Source organism: Vitis vinifera, chromosome 15, assembly GCF_030704535.1.
Source record: "Vitis vinifera cultivar Pinot Noir 40024 chromosome 15, ASM3070453v1".
NCBI lineage: Eukaryota > Viridiplantae > Streptophyta > Magnoliopsida > Vitales > Vitaceae > Vitis > Vitis vinifera.
In genome coordinates, this window is record NC_081819.1 from 1,749,943 (window position 1) to 1,771,688 (window position 21,746).

Here is a 21,746-nt window from a genome sequence, read left to right on the forward strand (position 1 = left end):
GTTTTAAATACTCGGCTAATTTTTATGTAAGGTCTATTTAACTAATTATTTTCATCAATCAGAAGGCATTTTTCACTTGAATGCGCCAATCCTGTTACTGAAAGCTGCACATTCAATTACAAAAGTATAGTTTATGAGTGTGTTATCATTGTTCATGGTTGCAAGTCCAACAGTTTGATTGTCATATTTATCAGTTACTGTTCTATTCCATCTGTTCAAGTTGTATTGCCACCTTAGAAAAATCCTTAATAGCTTCTCTTGTAATATCTCATGAATTTAAACTTAGCTTATATTTGTTGGCCTTTTTCACCTTGTCTCCATTTATCTACTATATTGAGACAGTGGGATACTGTTTTCCAGGAACAACTTGACCCTTTTTCGCTTGTTGCTGATGAATTATCATTACTTGCTGATAGGTTGCGGTCAATGGTGGTTGCTGAGGTATCTAATTGTTCTCTCTCCCTTTATATATTCTGAAACCCCAATGCTTTGAAAGTTGAATAAACTTCAAGGAATTTTAAAATGTCAGATTTGATTTCAATATGATAAAGATTTAGGTCTAATTTGTCATCCAGGTCCCTAAGCTTGCCTCGGCTGCTGAGTACTTCTTCAAGATGGGGGTGGAAGGAAAAAGGTTCCGTCCCACAGTAAGAATTATAGAATTACAATGCTGATTTTCTCAATTTCATGCCATTTTTGTTAGATTAGCACCATTCATGTGCTAACCGGGTGACATGGTCTTAGCATACTTTCTGTGTGCATGGGTGGCATAATCCAAGTCTACAAGGTGATGTTCTAGCAATGAGCCTTGGTCTATTTGGCATCCAAGTGGTGGGGTTTAGGTTAGTTCGAAGTATTGTTCCCCAGAGGAAGAGTGACTTCATTAAATTTTACTGGATTCCAGAAAAAATGGAGAACATTTAGTGTGTTCTACTTTTCCATGTCTCTGTATGTGTACAGGCATAACATTCTTCCTTGAGATCTCCTGGTAACCCTTATGGCATTTTTTGATGTTAGTCATGTGGCCTTGTTCACTTAAAAAGGCGCTACATTCAGTTTGATAGCATACCTAAACGATTTTACATGGATATATATGCTAGTGCTGGTATCATGGTACCCGAATATTTTCTGGTGATGAGTCTAAAACTTGGAAGAAACCTCAACACCTACAATTCTATCTGCATTTATGCTATGTAAAGTTGGGAACTGATCCTCATTTGCCGACAGAAATAATTTTTTCTGACAGCTCTCTCTTACTGATTTTATACCTGGTTATTCAAAGTTAGGTAGTCCAATAAACAAGAGAAATAAAAGATGTGATAAATGTTTTCAATTAGGAGCTGCTCTCTCTCTCTCTCATTTTTATACCTGGTTAATCAATGTTAGATCGTCCAATAAACAGAAGAAATTAAAGATGTGATAATTTTTTTTGATTAGGAGCTCTTTCTCTCTAGAGAGAGAGAGAGAGAGAGAGAGAAAGATGGAAGGAGGCTAGGTGGTGGGGGAGGGAGGTTGGATTGGGGTTCTCTTCTTTATTATAGGGTTACCCACAATCTCTTAGATAATTTTATGGATTTTTCTACCTGGTTATTCAATATTAGTTGGTCTGATAAATAGAAGAAATTAAAGATGTAATAAATTTTTTTGATTAGGAGCTGTGAACTGGTTTCTTACTTGAATCTTGAGTATTACTGCAATTGATGGGAGGCTAGCGTTGTTAAGTTGTCACATTGGTGCCCTTGGAAGGCCATTACATAGGTGTTTGGTAATTTCTCACTTGTTGCACTTGTTATGTAGTGGCTGATAGTACAAAAAATTGGATTATGGAAAGATTCTTGGTGTTGTAATCTAACTTTTTATGTTCAATCCCCAAACTTAAACAGACTAGTGAAGGAAAGAAATTCTAGTGTTTCTTCAATTCTGAGTTCATCCTCCTTTTAGTGCAACCTTTTGAACCATGAAATAGAGGAACTTACTTGTCTCATATTGACTTTAATCAATGTGTATTTGTCATCCACTTTCCCTGAAGTGAGAATTTGGTCCTTAACATCCTTTACTTCATTTTTTTCATGCCTTTTTTATTTTATTTTATAAAGCTTGTTCTATCTCACCTAACTTGAGCCTTTCCTCCTACAAATTTCATTTGAAAGTCAATGCCTTGGCATAACTAGTGGCAAATAAGAAGGTTAATACAAATAATTTTCTATAGAAGGGGAGACCTTACAAGGCCCTCAACCTAGAATGGTGTGTCACATGCAAGAGGAGTAAGGAATCAATAGATTATCTTTCTCTACATTCTTCAGTTGCACTTCTATTGTGGACAGGTTGCATGGCCTTACGAGATTGATTGGGTTCAGCCTAGAAGTGTGGGGATGCTAACCATTTCTTACTAGCGTTTTAGAAGCCTTCTTGGAGGCAAGTCATTGTGGCACATTGTTAGTCTCACTTTATTATGGACCATTTGGCAAGAGAGCAACACAAACATGTTTGATGATAGATGAAGGGCTTTTAAGGCATTATGGGTTCTATTCTATTTTTCTGCATCCCTTTGGGTATCGGCATGCATAACATTTGATGGCACTTCTTTGAGCATTATAGTGCTAGATTGGAACTTACTATGTAGATGCCAGGATGTCAAAGGAGACACTAGCTATTTGGACTCCCCTAGTGGGTGTTTTCAAAACTTGAATTTTGATCGATGTTTGAATCAATTGAGGACAACTAGGAATTAGAGGAACACCAATGGAACATCTTGGAACACTAGTATGAGCATTCTCAAAGCATGTTGGAGATGGGATAGCTGTTATGGCAAAGACCTTAGCCTTGTTAGAATACTTGAAGTTAGCCAAAGTTGAAGGTTTCTCTAATCTTTTAGTTGAGGGAGACTTGGGATAATCATATCTTGAGTGAATAAGAAAGAAAGAGGTTCATGGAAGTTAGATGGGTGGCTTCACTAAATTTTTTATATTGCTTTAGAGTTGGGATTTTCTACCTTTATCGGGAAATTGATTTTAGAGTTGTAACCGTTTCTTGCTTTAATTATGTTGTTGTGGGTAGGCATTTCAGTGTTCATTGTACCTATTATTTCTAAGTTCTTAATGATGCAGAGAAGTACATTTTAATAATTGGGCTTATATTAGTGATTGTCTTTTTAGTCAACATTGATGTAGGGCTTGTAACCCCTCTATTAGTTTGTTTCATCTAATTTCAAATTTATGATACACCACTGTCATTATTGTGCTTTCTATTTAATATCTTTTAGTGTCAGAGTTAGTGAATTGAACCTGGACAGATTTTCTTCCAAGCTTGAGAGGTTTGAGGCAGGAAGATCCTTTCTCCTCCTATTTGTTCATGTTACTAACGAAAGCCTTTAGTTGGTTTATATTTAAGGATTGGAAGGTGGGGTTATTAGTGGCTTCAAGATATGAATTGGGGTGGGTTGGGTTGGGAGATTATGAGGTGGAGTTGTGCATTTACTTTGTACTAATACCCTCTTATTTGTGAGGTGGGCTGTGACCAGTTTTGTGTTTATGTGGATACTCCTCTATTTCAACATGGTGTCAAGTGACTCAAGTCTTAGCATTAATCTAGAGAAATTTTAGCTCATCTTGGCAAGGGCAGTTGCACTAGGATGCCGGCACAAGTTATTTAAGCTTGCTAGGTCTCCTTAGGTTCCTCCTAGGAGGGTCATTGACATGAGGATCCCTGATTTTATGGGCTTTGGAGGATATTGTGTGAGTAAGGCTCTTTGTTGGTTATTAGTGCTTTAGCTCAATTGTGCTTGATATATATTGTTGGTCACCATTCCCTAATAACGTAAGTTTTTAGGTTAAACTAGTAGCTTTACATGATAGTATAACTTTGATTGTTGGGAGGTTATAAGTTCGAACCAAGGAGGAAAGGATCGCGATATGTCGGCGATATATCGTGTATCGGGAGGGGTCGACACGATATTTCATGGAGAAATATTGGGCCGGCGATATCTCGCGAGAAATCCCCCAAAAGTGGCGATATCTCGGCGATATATCGCCGACATATCACATAGTCAACGCGAGTCAATGCGCGGTCAAACACGCTACAGTAAAGTCAATGCGCTACAGTGCCCTGAAAAACCCTTTTGTTGTTGAGGGGATTTGAACCCCAAACCTAAAAAGGTTTGGGGTTCAAGCCACTAACCATCCGGGCAAACTCACCCTTGTTATATAATATACATTAAACATATATATAGTTAAACTGATTATATAAAGAAAATATTAAAAGAATATTTTAAAGAGCAAATTAATTATAATTATTTTATGATTAAATGCAAAATTTTCTTTTAATTGATTACCAAAAATATAAAAATTATATAATTTTCTTCATAATGTTTTTAATATCATTAATAATTAATTAAACATTAAAAAATTATACATATATCATAATTTATTTTATATTGTTTAATACAATTGAATTAAATGGATCATAATTTTAATATTAATATATATTTTAAAATTAAACATATTACAATCAAATATCATAATATTAGATGTAATTTAATAATAAATGTACACTTATAAAATTCATATTTTTATCGATGCATACGATATTATTATCAAATATGATAAATCATGTTATACATATATGAAATTATTTAATAAAACAACTTAAAAATATCAATATACTTCTAATTATATTTTTATGAAGTTTTTCTTATATTTTTATAAATTTTGATCAATTTTAGGTTTATCGATATTTTTTTCCAAAATATCTGTCGATATATCTGATATATCCGTAAAATCGAAGTACCGATATATCCGTGATTACCGATATTTTCATCCTTGGTTCGAACCTCATGATACTGTTTATTTACCAAAATTTATTGAGTCCATGTGTAAGTTCAAAAAAAAATAAAGTGCTTGTAAGGTTAAATTGGAAGCTTAACACAGTAGATGTACTTGATATCCTTTAGGTAATTTGGTTCGAGAGAATGTAAAAATATTTGGGATGGGTAGAGGACTATTTTTTTTGATAGGTGAAAGCAATTGTATTGAAAATTCAAAAGTATACACAACGTATACAAAGCAACTAAGAAGAAAAAAGGCGTGAATACATAAAACCAGCAACCGCACCCTACAAAGAAGCTAACCAGTCCATAAAATCTAACATCGACATAAAACCATCCCCAATGTACAAGCTATAACCCAATACCAAAAAAGATACAAAAAGGAGCTTTTAAATGTTTGGTCCATACTTTCACAATTCTCAAAGGCTCTCCTATTTCTATTTGTTTTTTTTATTTGTTTTTGTTTTTGTTTTGTTTTTTTTTTTTTTGATAGGTAAAGGCAATTGTATTAAAAAAAAAGGTATACACGACATATACAAAGCAACCAAAGAGGTGCAAGTATACAAAAACTAGCAATCGCATCTTAACAAGAACCTAACCAATCCACAAAATCTAGCAAGGACATAGAGCCATCCCTAATATACAATCTAGCCCAATCCCAAAATAGATACAAAAAGGAGCTTTTAAAAGTGTGGTCTAAACTTTCACAATTCTCAAAGGCTCTCCTATTTCTCTTCCTCCAAATGGTCTAAAAGGGCATAAAGGGACAATTTTCCAAGCCTTTTTCCTTTTTCTACCAACAAAATCCCCACCTCAAGAGCAAAAATGCGAGCTTTCGAATAATGTAGAAGAATATGATCACTCGTTTCTTACTCTCCTTTGCACATGTAGCATCTATTAGGCATCTTCCAACCCCTCTTTCTGAGCTGATCCTATGTCAAAATCTTGGCCCAAGTTGTCTCCCAAGCAAAGAATTATTCTAATTGGAGCCCAAGAGTTCCAAAGTATACCATGAGGGAAAGATTTGCTCCTTACTGGCCTAGGAAGAATAGGACTTAATTGAAAAGATGCTCTTCTTTGCATCCACCCACACCAAAATATCCTTAGAATCCAAAGAGAGGAATGATCATGCAACCTCCCAAAGAAGTTACCCATTTCCTCCAACTCTTAATCATTCAATTGTCTAAAAAACCTAGGATTCCAACTACCACCATCCCAAACATCACCACCCAAGCATCCTTAGAGGAAGCTATGGAAAAAGATCCGGGAAAGGACCCCTCAAAGGCACATCCCTACACCATCTATCCTTCTAGAACTTCATCTTGTTCCAGAACCAACCCTAAAGCAAGTTTTGACTTTAAAAGCCTCCTAACCATTTCTAATTGCCTTCCATACCCTGACTCCATACCTCTCTCTCAATCCTTTTGTGCACCAACCCCCATCTTCTTGCCTATACTTGCCAATGATTACCTATTCTAAAGAGGATCTCTTTCAGTCGCATATCTCCAAGACCACTTTCCTAAAAGGTCTTATAAGAGTTGAAAGGTTTATAAATAAACCCCTTTTCATTTTTTCCAAGCACTTAACCTCCTATTTCTCTCCCTCCAAATGGACCAAAGAAAGGCATAAAGAAGCAAATTTCCAATCCTTTTTCCTTTTTCTTCTAACACAAGATATTCCCCAACTCAAGAGCAGCCCTCTTTCTGAAGAGTGCATCACCCACTATACATCAAATAAAACAAAAATCAATTGCCATAAAATATGAGCTTTCAAACAATGAAGTAGAATATGATCACTCGTTTCTTCTTCTTCTTTGCACATGTAGCATCTATTAGGCATCTTCTACCACTTTCTGAGTTGATCCTGAGTCAAAATCTTGGCCCAATCCCAAGCAAAGAAGCTAGCTCTAACAGAAGCTCAAGAGTTCCAAACTATACCATGAGGGAAAGGTTCCACTCCCCTACTAGCCAAAGAGGAGGAGAAGGACTTCATTGAAAATTCACCATTCTTTGTTTCCAACCACACCAATATATCATAAGAATCCAAAAAGAGGGAGTGATCATGCAACCTCCCAAAGAAGAAACCTACTTCCTCCAACTCCTAATGATTTAGTTGCCTAATAAACCTAGGGTTCCAACTACCACCACCCCAAACATCAACCACCTAAGCATCTTTAGAGGAAGCTATATCTCAAAGGCTCCTCACATCATCAATCCTTCCAGAACTTCACCCTGTTACCAGAACCAACCTTAAAGTGTGTTTTAACTTTGAAAGCCTCCTAACCATTTCTAATTGCCTTCCATACCTCCACACCATACCTCTCTCTCACCCTTTTTGTGCACCAACCCCCATCTTCTTGTCCTTACTTGTCAGTAATCATCCGTTTCCAAAGAGGATATCTTTTAATCGCAAATCTCCAAGACCTCTTTTCCAAAAGAGTCTTATTAAAGGTTGAAAGGTTTCTAAAACTCAATCCCTTTTTCGCTTTTTCCAAGCAAACAATTGACCAACTCAATAGATGGAGCTTGTTAACCAAAGCTCCCCCTCCCAAAAGGAAATCCCTTTGAATTTTTCAAGTCTGTTGCTACCCTCTTAGGGATGACAAAAAGAGACATGTAGTAAATTGGTAAGCTACATAAGGTGTTCTTAATTAGAATTTGTCTTCCATCTTTTAAGAGATATTGCGTCTTCTACAAAGTAAGTCCTTTCTGAAACCTCTCTTCCACCCTTTCTCAAATCCTAGAAGACTTGTAAGGAGCACCCAAAGGAAGACCTAGGTAGGTGTTTAGGAGAGCACCCACCTTGCAACCTAGAACCTCAACAACCTCCTCCATATTTGGGACATCCCTAATTAGAATCAACTCACTTTTCTCTAGATTAATCTTTAGCCATGAACATGGCTCAAACCACATGAAAACCCAACTCAAGTGCTCTAGATTTTCTTTACTGGCATCACAAACGATGAGGGTATCATCTACAAAAAACACATGGGAAACCTCCACTCCCACATTGTGCCTTCCTATGACTAGAAATCCATTAATAAAACCACCTTCCTTGGCCCTAGAGAGCAAGCGAGAGAGTCTCCATTGCCAAAATGATCAAATAAGGAGAGTAGGGGGTCTCTTTGTCTCAAATCTCCAGAGCTTCAAAAAAAACCTAAAAGGGAGCCATTTACCAAAATAGAGAAGCGAGTTGTAGATATACACCACTTGATCCATCCTATCCACTTGGAGCCAAACCCCATTTTCTCCATAATTGCACGGACAAAACTCCAATTTACATGGATAAACCTTTTTGATGTCCAGCTTGCATAAGATTCCTCTCAACTGTCTTTAATTCTGGAATCAATGGCCTCATTTGCTATCAACACAACATCCAAAATTTGTTTCCCTGCCACAAAGGCATGCTGAAAATTTAAGATTAAGGAGCCCACCACCTTTTTAAGTCTATTTGCTAGAACCTTAGCCAAAAGCTTGTATAACCCTCCTACCAAGCTAATAAGTCTAAAGTTCTTTAGGTCTTCTGGCCCCCCTTTCTTAGGTACCAGAATTAAAAACGTTACATTTAAACTCCTCTCAAAGGACCCCAAGCCATAGAATACTCCCAAAAAAACCCATAACCTCATGTTTCACAAAATCCCAACAACACTGCCAAAAGGCCAAGGAGAAATCATCTTGTCCTGGGGCCTTATCTCCACTCAAGCTGGATAAAGCTACAAGGAGATATTATGAGATCTATTATTACCTTTTTGCTTTCTTAGGTAATTTTCTTGGTGAAATCTTGTTGGATTGGAGCTTTAGTTGTTCTCCTAGTAATTGGATGGTGGAAGTGCAAGCAAAGTGGAGACGTTGGCATCAGGTTTACATAAGCTTAACTTGTTTTGGGAAATCAGGGCAGTTGGAATTGGTGGTATTGTCAAGGATGCAGTGGTTCGAGTGGTTAGAGTTTTCTCCAAACATGCTGTCTGGAATTGGTGGCAAACTTTACACCCTTGTAGGAAGCCTTGCTCTGGTTAAGTTCTTTAGCTATCATAAATATGTTGTTTGAAGGGGATTCAATTATTGTCATATATAAGAGAAGCAACATTCAAGGAAGTTGAATATTTTGTAGTACATGCTCATTGATGTGGTTAGAGATTGGCTTGATCTTATTCTTAAATTCCTTTTTGGCTAAACAAACAGTGGATCAGTTGGCTAAAAGAGGTGCATTTTAACATATGGTTTTTCATAGGGGATTCCATGTCACCTTCATTTGTTGCCTCTCTGCTATGGTGGTGGCATGTTTGTTTTGGTAGTTACACTGTTGACTTTTTCAGTTTGCTTTTTTGATCCTGTTGTGATCTTATTGAAAGATGCTCATCCTTGTACTTCCAAATTATTTTTGTGAGGCAAAGATAAATTTATTGAGAACTGCTTAGCAAAGGAGAGGGTGTGACCTCGGTACATAGGAAGTATAAGCTCTTATTTGGCTTAAAAAATGTTCTATCTATATTAGAGCCTCCTACTGAGAAATAGAGTCTTATTAAGAAAAAAAGTTCCATGAGTCTATATGAAACCTATGTCTTTCTATTTTAATGAAAAGAAATTTTGAGAATTTAGTAGCTATGTAGCTTCTTAATGGTGTGATTGCCTTCCTGATGTGTTATTACCTAGGAACCTTGGTGTTGTTTTCAAAGATCTATTTTTTCGTTTTCTTTTCATCGAAGTGTGATAGCTTAGGAATCCCCTGGACGTGATTGCCTACATTTCTTTCCTCCACTACCCTGTCGCTCCCCCCACAAAAAAAGAAAAAAGAAAATTACGGTGTTGAACTTTTGAAGGTCCTGCATCATGAGCATTCCCTTTTATCCTCAAATTTGGGAAAATGATATTACTATTTTGTACTGATCAACAATATATTGCCAAACAATATTTGATACTGATCTATCTGTTTTAGTTTGTATTTCATCATTCTGGCTTCTATGGAATAACTGACATGTGCCGTGCAGGTCCTATTGTTGATGGCAACAGCTTTAAATGTGCCTCTACCTAGGCCGGCTCTTGCTGAAGTGCCTGAGACTTTATCAACTGAACTACGCACAAGACAACAATGTATAGCTGAGATCACAGAGATGATCCATGTCAGTTCTTTAAAATTTTGTTTTATTTTTCTGCATGGTTCTTTTGACAGTCATTACTTTTTATGTCAAAACTGTCACTTCTAGATAAGGCTTTTAGGGGATAGTCTTTCTACTAGGCTTTTTGGCAACAAAATTAGGTTACAGTTAAGTTAGAGAGTTTAGGTTTCTTGTGGGCATTCTAATAATTTGATTCTTTTGAAAAAAGTTTGAAAGCAACATTTTGGTTTTCATTCCTAAAAGGGTGGGGAGGAAAATATCAAAGACTCCATACCTATTAGTCTAGTGGAAAAATTATATCAACTCTTGGCTAAGTTGCTTGCTAATATGCTAAGGATAGTGGTTAGAGAACTTGCCTCGAATTTCTAAAATGCCTTTGTGGAGGATGGGGAAATTTTTTGTATCATTCTTCTAATTAGAGGCCATTGGCTCCAAAATGCAGAATTCTAGAATGAGTTTTGGATATTGAAAAGTTCATAGTCATGTTAACTAGGATTGCTTGCTATTTTGCTAGCTAAGATGGGATGTGGAATATGGATCCAAATCTCTCTTTGTAGTCGAACTTTTTTTTTTCTTTTTGATAGGTACATAAGAATAAGTATATATTAAAAGTGCCAATCAAGAAAAGGCGAGCATAATAAAGAAAAAAAAGAAGAAGAAGAAAAAAAAAAGCAAGCTACAATCACAACCTCAATCTAATACTTAAAGTTCAACCACTCAATAAAATTTATTAAAGATAGTGGTCCAACTTGACTATCAACTATAAGATATCCCCAAGACTATATGTATAGATTATATATAAAGGAGCCCTTGAGAGATTGGTCTATGTGTTGCACTCCTTCAATAGTTCTTTGGTTTCCTTCCTTCTAGATTGTTTAGAAAAGGCAACGAGGAATTTTTCTCCAAGCATTTCTTCTCTTCTTGGCCCTAAGGCTCCTATTCCAATCCATTAATAAACCCTTCATTGAATATGAGAGAACCCACAAAATGCCAATGAAGAGAATATTTAGTGTCTTTATCCTTTGTCTTTCCTCTAATGGGTAAGAAAATGGTCTACTAGTTCTTCTACATCTTCACACATACGAAAATAACCCATCACAAACCATCCTTTTTTAAGCCCTCCCATGCAAAAAAAAAAACCCACTCTAGTAAGAGCCTAAGAATCCAAACTAACTTTGAGGGGAATGACACTTCACCCTCCAATTCCAAGGTGGAGTAAAAAGATTTCATCGAGAATTTCCCACCTTTTTCTGGCCTTCCAAACCATCTTCTCTCGTCCGCTACTTTTTCCTAACATTTATAACCTCCTAAGAACCTCTTTAACATTATCCATTTCCCAATCTTGAAAATGTCTTAAGAAGCATGGGTTCCACATGACCATTGCACCTTCTACCTCTCGAACCATTCACCCATGCCTCCTTGGAAGTTGCCAAGGAGAATAGAGGTGGAAAAGTGTCCTTTCATGGAACATCACTGCACTATACATCATGACAGGATCTTGTTTTAGCTTTAAAAATTCCCTACCCTTTTCTTATTGACTTCCATAAACCAACACCAGAGCCTTCTCTCCCTACCTGAGAGCACCATCCTCTCAACTATTCTACAAACTTACCCACTTTGACCTTTATCCACTAACATATCCTTTCCCAATGTGAATCTCCAAAACCATGTACCCAAAAAGGCTTTTTTGAAAATGGACAACTCCTTAATGCCTAGACCCTCTTTTTTATCTTTGCAAATCGTCAATGATTTCACTAAATGAGGCTTTTCCTCGAGAGCCCCTCCCATAGCAAATCCTTTTGAATTTTTCTAGTTTCATTGCCTGAGAGCACCATCGTCTTGACTCTTCTCCAAACTTACCCACTTTGACCTTTATCCACTTACATATCCTTTCCCAATGTGAATCTCCAAAACCATTTACCCATAAAGGATTTTTTGAAAACAGACAACTCCTTAATGCCTAGACCCTCCTTTTTATCTTTGCAAATCGTCAATGATTTCACCAAATGAGGCTTTTTCTCGAGAGCCCCTCCCATAGCAAATCCTTATGAATATTTCTAGTCTCACTACTACCAACTTGGGAATAATAAAAAGGGACAAAGAAAATTGGTAAGCTTCCAAGAGTATCTTTTAGCAAAGCGAGTCTCTTGCCTTTGAGATTCATTATGGTTAATTGCTTCCTTTTAGGTTCTTTTCTTGAGCCTTGAGGTAAGTAGATCCTTTTTAACTTAAATTTCTTAGCTAGTGATGGAAGTGTTAAGTTGCTTTGTCTCCTAGGTTGTTTGGGGCCTAGTAAGTGGTTCCATGGGTGAGAGGAGAGATGATTAGGGGATGAAGATGTTAGTTTGCTGATGACATTGGCCTTTTTTTTCCTTCTTCCATGAAGTGTCCTGGGTCTTGAGATCCGTCTCTTGATCTCAAACGCCAGCTCCTTTGCTTTGATGTGGTTTTGGTGTTAAGTTCAATTTGAATTAAGTGAGATTATTTTATTGGGGGATGTGGAGAATTGGAACCTTGGGGAGTATACTTGATTGTGAAGGAGGAAAACTCTATTTTACATGTCTCAGGTTTTCACTAGGGGGCAAATTATTCTTCTTTAATAAGTTTGGGGTGCAAAGTGTTGAGTTTTGAATGTGAGGGGGTAAAATGTAAAATACACCAAAGGTTGAGAGGGTAAAGTATTTTTTAATTAATAATATATCAATATTATTAGGAAAGAAATAAAGTGTATGTATCAAAAAAATGTCCAAAGATCTCCAAATAATGTTCAATATGAGAGAGATTTTATATTTTTCTTGGTACCAAAATTTGGATGCAGTAATTTATTTATTTTTGAAACATATTAAATATTGGGATGAGATATGGTTTTTTTTTTTTTTTTTCTTTCCTTCAACAAACCAAACATCAGTATGGTATAGGATATCTTGTTGGATACATGCCTAAAGAAAACATATCTTATTGAATATGATGTCAAAAGATGTATTCTATTGTATCTAGTAACCAAACCTGGTCAATGTGAATTGTTTGTGTTTTCTCCTCTTGGCATTGTCTATCTTGCATCGGGTAATTCTGCCCCTGATTCAGTGAAAGCTAGCTCGTAGTCCTGCTCCTCTATCATGGTTGGTCTTTTTAACAAAATGTTCTTGGTGGCCTCCAGTATGGTAGGACAGTTGTCATGTTGCCAGTGACTGGTTCAGCAATGGAACCAGGCAGACATCATCACGCTGCAGACTCTTTTGGAAGTTAGATTACCAAGGGCTTGGGCTTGGGGAGGAAAATGTCACTCCTGCAAAGCACTGATCTTATTTATCAATTAACTTCTATTTATTTGTTTGCAACCCATAGGTTTCCTGCAGATTGTCATTGTTGGTTCTCTGGCCACCTTTGCTTCATTGGATTTGGTTTCAAAAGTAGGTTTTTCAACTATCAATCCTTTCAGATTATTCTCAACTTTTATGCAATTGTTAGGGTGTGTTTCAAGCTCATCGTTTATCAGTGAATTCCTGTTTGTGTGGGTGCACCGGGTGGTTGGTTGGTAGGAAAGGTCCTTGTGAGTTTGTCTTTCATCCTTTCTCAGGTTGTCTATCTATTCCTGCCTTATTTTTTCATTTGGTTCCTAAACTTTCTGCCACCATTTTACCTGGGTCCTTTTAAATGGTGCTGCCAACCAGATTTCCATCTTTCTTAAGTCATCCCAGTTGAAGGTATTCATGAACATGGAGATATTTGAGATAGATTTCATGAAAAATCTGGTGCCTCTTTATAATACTGATCTTTCTAAAGCGAACTGCATTTGTTCTCAACTTGTTTTTAACATGAAATGCTGATATGCATTTGCAATTTGGTTCACATGATCTGATTGTGATTTCATGATCCTAATTTTTGAATATTTTCCCCCTTTGTATTAAAGCTAAAACTGAGAAAGATGATTAAAATGAGAACCTACCACCTTGGCACCTCCATTAATTTTGTTGGGACTTTTATGTCTCCTTGAGATCCCATGGGTCCTTTTTTGTTCTTCTGTTTCTTTAATATATAGTGCCATTATAGTTTACAAAAAAAAAAAAAAAAGTACTTGATGTCTTATAATAAACTTCTGTTGTTTGATTGAGAATTATTTTAATGTTTCATAAAAATAGTTGAAAACAATAAATGCAGTCTATATCAATACCATTGTTGGCATATGAAGCATTTGTACATTTGGAATGGCCAAGTTATAATAATTTAGTTTGTTACATAGTAGTGTTTGATTCAAAAGGTGCTCCATTTTTTGTGTGAGGAAAACTGGGAGTGGACTATCCGGTTGGCTTTTAGCTAAAGCTGTGAATATTCAACTATAATGTGAACTTTTCTTCTTGAGGCACTTTGTTATTTCCTTCAAACTAAGTTGTTTGTTTCCCTATTTTAGGTGGCTAGCCTTCTTCATGATGATGTCTTGGATGATGCTGAAACGAGACGTGGTATTGGTTCATTAAATATTATGATGGGCAATAAGGTACTTGCATTTTCTTACTCTCTGGGAATCTTATTTTCCTCCTTTCTTTTCTATGAATACGTTTTTCCCCCCCAAATATGCTTCTGCTTTTTAACAATTTTTTCTTATTTTGTCCACATAGTCAATAAATTATGGGGTTAAACTTCTCATTTTATAAGTATGTAACACCTTGTGTCATAATGGCAGAATGATTATCCAATCCTTTTTCTGCTTTATTCAATCAAAACATATTGACTCATCCTAATCTGTAGGAAAATTCCTTGGTTCTTCAACTTCAGTGAAATTTCAGGAATGAATGCTTTCTTTGGAGGATAGGATTATGGTTGGAAACTAGGTTCTCTTAAAGGAAATGCGAATCATGCTTGTTTTTATTTGTAATTATTCATGCAATGTAATTGTAGCAAGGGGACAGGTCCTCAACTTCTTTAATGCAACCTAGTAAATTTCATGGTATAAATATACTTTCAGTTTTTGCATTGCTGTATCTTTCTTTTAGATGGGTAGACAGGGTCTTTGTCAAGATTCAAGTTTATTGCTTTTGATAATTGGATCATACATCCCTCAGAATTCTCGTTCTCTTTCTTGCATACCATGTTTATAGACGACTTGGGTCATTATGACCATTCTGCTAATGATTATCATGTGTCAAAGCTTACAAAAAATATGTAAAATTTTAGTTCCTTATTATGTATGAAAAAGGGTAAAATCTCTGTCTGGTTGTTTCTGCCTTCTTTGCCATATCTAGGTGAAACAAATTTGTGGATTCTAGCCTAACATTGCCTTTCCCCATCCTTTTTATAATAATTATTTCTCAAATTTTATTGTAATACAGGTAGCAGTGCTAGCAGGAGATTTTCTGCTTTCACGAGCCTGTGTGGCGCTTGCCTCTCTGAAAAACACAGAGGTACACATTTATTTTATTTTTTTTGTAAATGTTAAATTCAATTTAGCAATAATAAACATCCACACTCTTCTTCATCACTTCATGTCATCCCTTATATGGGAAGAATGTATTTCCCTAAACCTTCTCCATTGTCTCCCCAAATCAAAAAATGAATTACAGCCACCCATTCACCCAGGTAAAATGAATTGGTGAAAGAGAAACTGTAACATCTAACATTTTCCTTCATTAGTTTTTTCTGACCTTATAACTTTTCAGGGAATAGACATTGTGATTTAGCTTGAAAATGCTGGAGACATGGATTGCAATCATAGTTGTACTATAAAGGACCACCTCAAACTTTTTTCCATTTTGCTACTTTCTCTTGGTGTAGAATCTTAGATGGTTGGAAGCATGGAGTGTCTTTGTCCCATTTTATGTTCTTTCATGACTAATTAGCAGTCTTATTTACTTTTTCTGTACTAATCTTTTCTCTGTATCATCACTGTGTATCTGTAGGTTGTATCATTATTAGCAACAGTTGTAGAGCATCTTGTTACAGGTGAGACCATGCAAATGACAAGTACATCTGAGCAACGTGTCAGGTATGCTGCTGTACATTTGGCCCTAGTATTATGTTATATTTCTTCTTGCACTATATATCTTTTTTTTTCTTTCTTTCTTTCTTTTTTCTCATAAATACACTTAGGAGACATTTGTTTTTTTTGTCTTAAATCTAAATAGACCTTAATTTAACTTAAGTCTAAATAGTACTCAATAGTTTTAAGTATTAAGTTGTTTTTTTTCTTTTTGGTTTTTTTATTTTTTTATATTTTTTATATGTAAGTCTTAAAGCAAGTTCCTTTAGGAGTTTAAGTCATTTTTAAAATTGTTTGTTTTTTAACTTATCACTTTTTCTATGACAATTTTGTCTTAATGTAAAATGTAAGGGTTTGTTTGGGAACTTCTTTAAAATAGTTTTTTAAAACAGTTTTCAAAAACAGTTCTCAGTGTTTTTTAGAATAAGAATTTATTTTGGATCTTGGAATGCTTTTAACTTGTTTCCTATGTTTTCAAATATTTCTTAAATTTGTAGTGTGTTCTTTTTAATCATTCTCCATATTTATACAATGATTTTTTAAACCAACCCTTAGAAAACAACTAAAACAATTAAAATGTGTTATCAAAAGACACTTTACTTTCAGAACAAGTTCTGAAAAAACTTTTTTTCTATCAAAAAGAGAAAAACAAAAAAAACTATCTTAGAAAACAATTCCCAAGTAGGCTCTAAGTTTTTCTTTTATTTTATCTTAAATCTTAAAGCAACTTGCTTTGAGACTTAAGTTAAAAAAACAAACCAACCCTAAATCTTTTCTATTAATTTTAAAGATCAAGAGGGATGAGACATCCTTCCACAATATACAAATCTGATCAAAATAAGAGAAGAAACTCCTTAAAAGGAATCATACAAGTTGGAAAACTAAGGTTACAAAAATCTAGGAACGAACCATAAGAGACACCAGTTACAACTCAAAGAGGCAAAGAACAAAATAGTATGTTTTCAAACAACCATAAGGCATTCAGTGCCCTCACTTCTGAGTTCCCTTGTTCCTTGTGGATACTGTCCCTTTGTTTTTCCACTCATCACTGTGTTAGTCAACTCTATCTTGGATGTATAAAGTTGTCTTCTTATGAATTAACTTCATCACAATGAATAAAAATAATAAAAATTTATGTCTGAGATTTAGTATTTAAGATAAAATACAAACAAATTTTTAGAAAAAAAAATTATTTACAAATGGAGCACGTGTTTAAAGCATTTTAGAGTATAAAACTATTCTGTATGTAAGAGGCATAGTTCACAACGATCCTGTTAAATTCTGACATATAGAGAATCAAATTATACCACTGTTACATGAATTAGAAGTAATTTTCACATGTGAACACATGGAGTTGTGTTTGTTTTGGATGATGGGATTATTTGTAGCATATTAAACATCCATTTTGATAGCTTATCAAGTCTTATTCCTGTGTTTGCACATTAAGATGGTCCTTTCAGTAAATTATGTGAAAATAATTGTTTGTGATTGCAGCATGGAATATTATTTGCAGAAGACATACTACAAGACTGCATCTTTGATTTCAAACAGCTGCAAGGCTATTGCTCTTCTTGCAGGGCAAACTGCGGAAGTTTCAATGTTGGCCTTTGAGTATGGCAAGAATCTGGTTTGTAAATTCCTTAGCTTCATCTTCTTTCTATATATGTTTGGAGTAAGCTTAGTGGAGTAATCTCTTTGAGTTCATGGGCCTTATCTTCTAATAGACAAATCTAGAGATTCTAGTTGACAAATTCATTTTCTCTCTCCTCAAAATGAAATGGTCTCTCACCCTACCCTACACCCATTAAACATGTAAATCAGAAGAAAAACTTTAATTTCTATAGGAACATCTAGAAATGGATTACTTAAATAAACTACAAATTGGTTTTATTGGGCTTTTTTCATGCTTTATTTGATCTGATAGGGTCATTTCATCAATTTGGGGTCTAGAAAGATGACAAATATACACATCAGTATCTTGGATACTTTCGAAATTACGCTTCTCAAAACAGCACTCTTCTCGCCAACTTATTTGTATAATATTGAGATATCTGAATATTTTAATTTAGTTTTTTGATGACAAGTGGCTGAATCTGTGTCCATTTTGTTGATTGCTATTGTTGCTATTGCAATCTTGTTTCCAACTGCTGCACTGCCTATCACAGTGGGGGGACACTGCTGTCATTTTGCTGAAAAAGTGTACCGTTGATTTATTTTGGCAAAATGACATCAGCACTGTCCCCCATGATTTGGCATGTAGTGACTTGGTGCAATTGCTATGATTTATTGTGGAGAAGATATTGGTGTTGTTTGCTGTGGTTTTCTTTCTTATGTCTCTTTCAATCTGATTGGTCTGGTGCTGCCCTTTTTTCTGGACAGGGATTGGCATTCCAATTAATAGATGACGTCCTTGATTTCACAGGCACATCAGCTTCCCTGGGGAAGGGTTCATTGTCTGACATCCGCCATGTAATCCTTCTTTCTTTAATGTATAATCTTAATGTAGAAAAGTTTTCTTGAGCTTGAAAAGTTCATTGAAGCAAAGATATAAATGTGGTAGACAGAAGTGTCAGGAAATCTGCTATTTTCGTCAAAATGTTTCTCCAATTGTCTTAAATTTAATGGAGGACATGACCCTAGAAGGAACTGAATGGCAGATAAAAAATTCATTTAGTTTCAATTCATTTCTAAATTCAATTTCAGTATTGCATTACTTTTCTTTCTTGAAACATATCCTCAAGTGTAGGCACTAAAAATTTTACATTTGCTATATTTTGCCCTAGAAAGGTTAATCTTTTAGCACTAATATGGAATGTGGGAAAATGCTACTACTAACTTTTGCAAAGCATGTGGGTACTATGCATTTTTATAGTGGGTTCCACTACGAACTTAATTTTAATTTTTGGTTGTATGCTATTTAATGCGTATTATGTTGTAATTGTAAGTGGAGACAATTTTGATTATTTTGCAGGGAATAATAACAGCTCCAATATTGTTTGCTATAGAAGAGTTCCCTCAATTGGATGCTGTTGTCAAACGGGGCCTTGACAATCCTGCAGATATTGATCTTGTAAGTTTCTGAACCTTTCTTTTCTTTTTGCATGTGGTTGATGGTGCTCATACTGAAGCTACAAAAGGGAACTTATGAGTATGTGATATTTTTCTTGTCTTCTTATTGTGTCTCTGTTTGGTGACAATGCTGGTATTTGAATTTTAGCTCTCAATTAAAGCATCTCCTTTTTCTATGTAATCCTCTTGTTAGCATACCATGTTCAAAACTACTGCATAAGGTATTGTGATGCATCTAGTTTTTATCTTTCGATATTTCATCTTCAACTGGAGACATCTAAAAATTTGAGAGTACCAATTTTTTCAGTCAGTTTCAAAATTCTCATACTTTGAGGTCAATATTCCACTGCAATTTTTATGATTTTAAAGGTTCTTCATATGTCCTCACAAATTCAAAATCCATGAGATGCCTATTCTCAAATGCAGGCACTTGACTACCTTGGAAAGAGTCGTGGAATACAAAGGACGAGGGAGCTGGCCATGAAGCATGCCAACCTTGCTGCCGAGGCAATCGATTCTCTGCCTGAGAGTGGTGACGAAGATGTTTTAAGATCAAGGCGGGCACTCATAGATCTCACACACAGAGTCATTACAAGAACTAAATGAAGAACCAGAAGAGTAAAATATCAATTCCTATCATAATGAACCATCAAGCCATACGAAAGCATTTTGTTTTAAAATTTCAGCCAGCATTTTCTGTGAGGGACAATCTCCACTTACCTGATTTCATCAATATTCTTTTAGTTACTCCATTTTTTATCAGTTCAATAATTATTCCTAGAATAAAACTCCTTTACCTGTAAATTAAACTCTGTGGAGTAATGGAGAGCTTAGTTGGTTGAGCTCTATAAATGTGATTTCAGGTTCTAGCTGGTTTAGCAAAGTGAAGTCTTAATACCGTATGAAAGAAAGAGTTGAGTGTGTTTTGTTATCTGTGTAGTCATTATGGGAAGACCAAAGCAAGAGGCATCTGAAAACAGTAGAATGTGGAATTGTATTCGTTTTTATAAGCATATAGATCCTCGGTATTTGTCGTGTCTATTTCTTTGATATTGCTGTTTGGGGTATTAGGGGATTTAAATGTGGGTTGTGGGTTGTGGGTTGGTAAACTAGAGACCGTACACTTGTGGTCTTATCAGTTATCGCCGCCGGAGGAACAAAGCTCATTCTAAAGCTTGCCTGCCTATCAAAAAGGAGATTGTAAAGGGCTCGTTTAGCTCATACATCTTCTAGTATTTGAATCCAAGCCCAAAAAAGGAACTTTGATGGTATGAAGTGATTATTTAAGATTTTTAAATGTTTGTCAATCACTTTCCTACCATTTTCCTTATTTCTATTTTCTTACCCCCAACATTTTGTGGGAACCAACATAGCCAAAATGTTTTCCTTCACCTAAATTAAAGTTTGTTATTAGCCACCGCTCTAAAGATTTGAAAATATTCCCATCCATGTTCATTTTCACTTGGTGTGGAAACTACAACAACAAAACACTTCCAGACAAGAAGAAAAACACTTGTATCAAGAGGATAACCACGCCATTTTTTTCACATCCATCTTCACTTCACTGAAAACGCCCTATCCTTGAGCCCACATCCCTTATCTTCTTTCGGCTACCTCCAACATTGCATATCTTCAACATATGTACAGACTTTCTCCTAACCTTGCTACCTTGGTATCTCATTTCTACGGCACCATTGGTCATGAATGCTTCCTCTCCCACTTCCCTTCGCGTCTGCTTTCCCGTTCTTTACGCTCCATTATCTGCCTAGACTTGCTCCCTCTAGGCCTTTGGCTGGACCCAAACCCACCAGACAGACTGTCAAATGCTGACACCAGCTCTGGGTCTCCAATGCTGCCAGTGTCACCAGAGTCCTTGCTTCCATCGAAGTTCTCTTCGTAGCTGCTTCCACCTTCATCTGGACGGTCACGGGGTTGTAGGATAGTTGGTGGCTGGCCTGAAAATGGACGAGATCCAGACAGAACAACGGTTGGCATGGCTCCCATGGATGAACCAGTGGCAGAAATTTCAGACTGCAAGTTGCCAGTATTTGATCTTAAGCTTCCTTCATTACCTAATCTTCCATTTTCCCTCTCCCGATACCTTTCTCTTGGCCGACTGCAAATACAAAATTGAACAAAATGTAGCCCGTATCATAAACAGAAAATAGTTGATATGAATAAAAAAAAATCACCCATAACCCATAAATCATGTTTAACAACAGAGATATTCTACAGTTTTATAGACGACATAGCCTAAGAATGCCTTCGTAAGGCATTTACAATCATGTTATAAATTTATATTTGAATCATTAAAGAACAATCATATTCAGTGATATAGAAGAAACGCAAACTGTAGTAGGTCTTAAAACCACAAGAATGTCAAGATAAAAGAGGAAATCAGACATATACCTAACTAGTAATTAGCAAAAAATCTAGAGAGGTAGAATCAGGTTGGCTGTGAGTAGCCTTTTGATGGTGACAGATAATTATTGCATTACGTTGAAGAGAAGTGTTCCATTGAAATCTTCATCTACTGAGTTTTCTTACTCCTTTTTCTCTATTGCAATCTTTCCCTCTATTGACAAGACTTCCAAACGGGTTATACCATTATTTTTAATTTGAAAAATGGAAATTTCATTAAAATGAAAAAGTAGAAAGAAGGATGAGAAATCCGTAGACAAACATGAAAATAATAAACAGAAAAACTGCAGCTATATATATGCACAATACAACCAATGCCTATGAAAAAATATACCGAGTAAAAC

The 21,746-nt window shown here is 35.7% G+C and overlaps 2 protein-coding genes across 4 annotated transcripts in view; one reads left to right on the forward strand and one right to left on the reverse strand.

Moving 5' to 3' along the window:
* LOC100232946 (solanesyl diphosphate synthase 3, chloroplastic/mitochondrial) overlaps positions 1-20,022 on the forward strand; it is a 29,100-nt gene extending 9,078 nt beyond the window's left edge. Inside the window, exons 3-12 of one of the 2 annotated variants that reach the window (XM_002268193.5) lie at positions 361-441; positions 576-647; positions 9,810-9,941; positions 14,347-14,433; positions 15,266-15,337; positions 15,833-15,918; positions 17,407-17,539; positions 18,292-18,381; positions 18,884-18,982; positions 19,408-20,022. In XM_002268193.5, the coding sequence (XP_002268229.2) occupies positions 361-441; positions 576-647; positions 9,810-9,941; positions 14,347-14,433; positions 15,266-15,337; positions 15,833-15,918; positions 17,407-17,539; positions 18,292-18,381; positions 18,884-18,982; positions 19,408-19,587 (1,032 nt within the window). In that variant the 3' untranslated portion in view covers positions 19,588-20,022. The remainder of the gene's footprint in view (positions 1-360; positions 442-575; positions 648-9,809; positions 9,942-14,346; positions 14,434-15,265; positions 15,338-15,832; positions 15,919-17,406; positions 17,540-18,291; positions 18,382-18,883; positions 18,983-19,407) is intronic. The other variant, XM_059743221.1, reaches the window with a different exon arrangement.
* A 329-nt stretch (positions 20,023-20,351) lies between these two features.
* The window catches only part of LOC100252352 (uncharacterized), a 35,976-nt gene continuing 34,581 nt past the window's right edge, over positions 20,352-21,746 (reverse strand). For both annotated transcript variants that reach the window (XM_010662863.3, XM_010662865.2), the window contains one exon: positions 20,352-21,097. In XM_010662863.3, the coding sequence (XP_010661165.1) occupies positions 20,680-21,097 (418 nt within the window). In that variant the 3' untranslated portion in view covers positions 20,352-20,679. The remainder of the gene's footprint in view (positions 21,098-21,746) is intronic.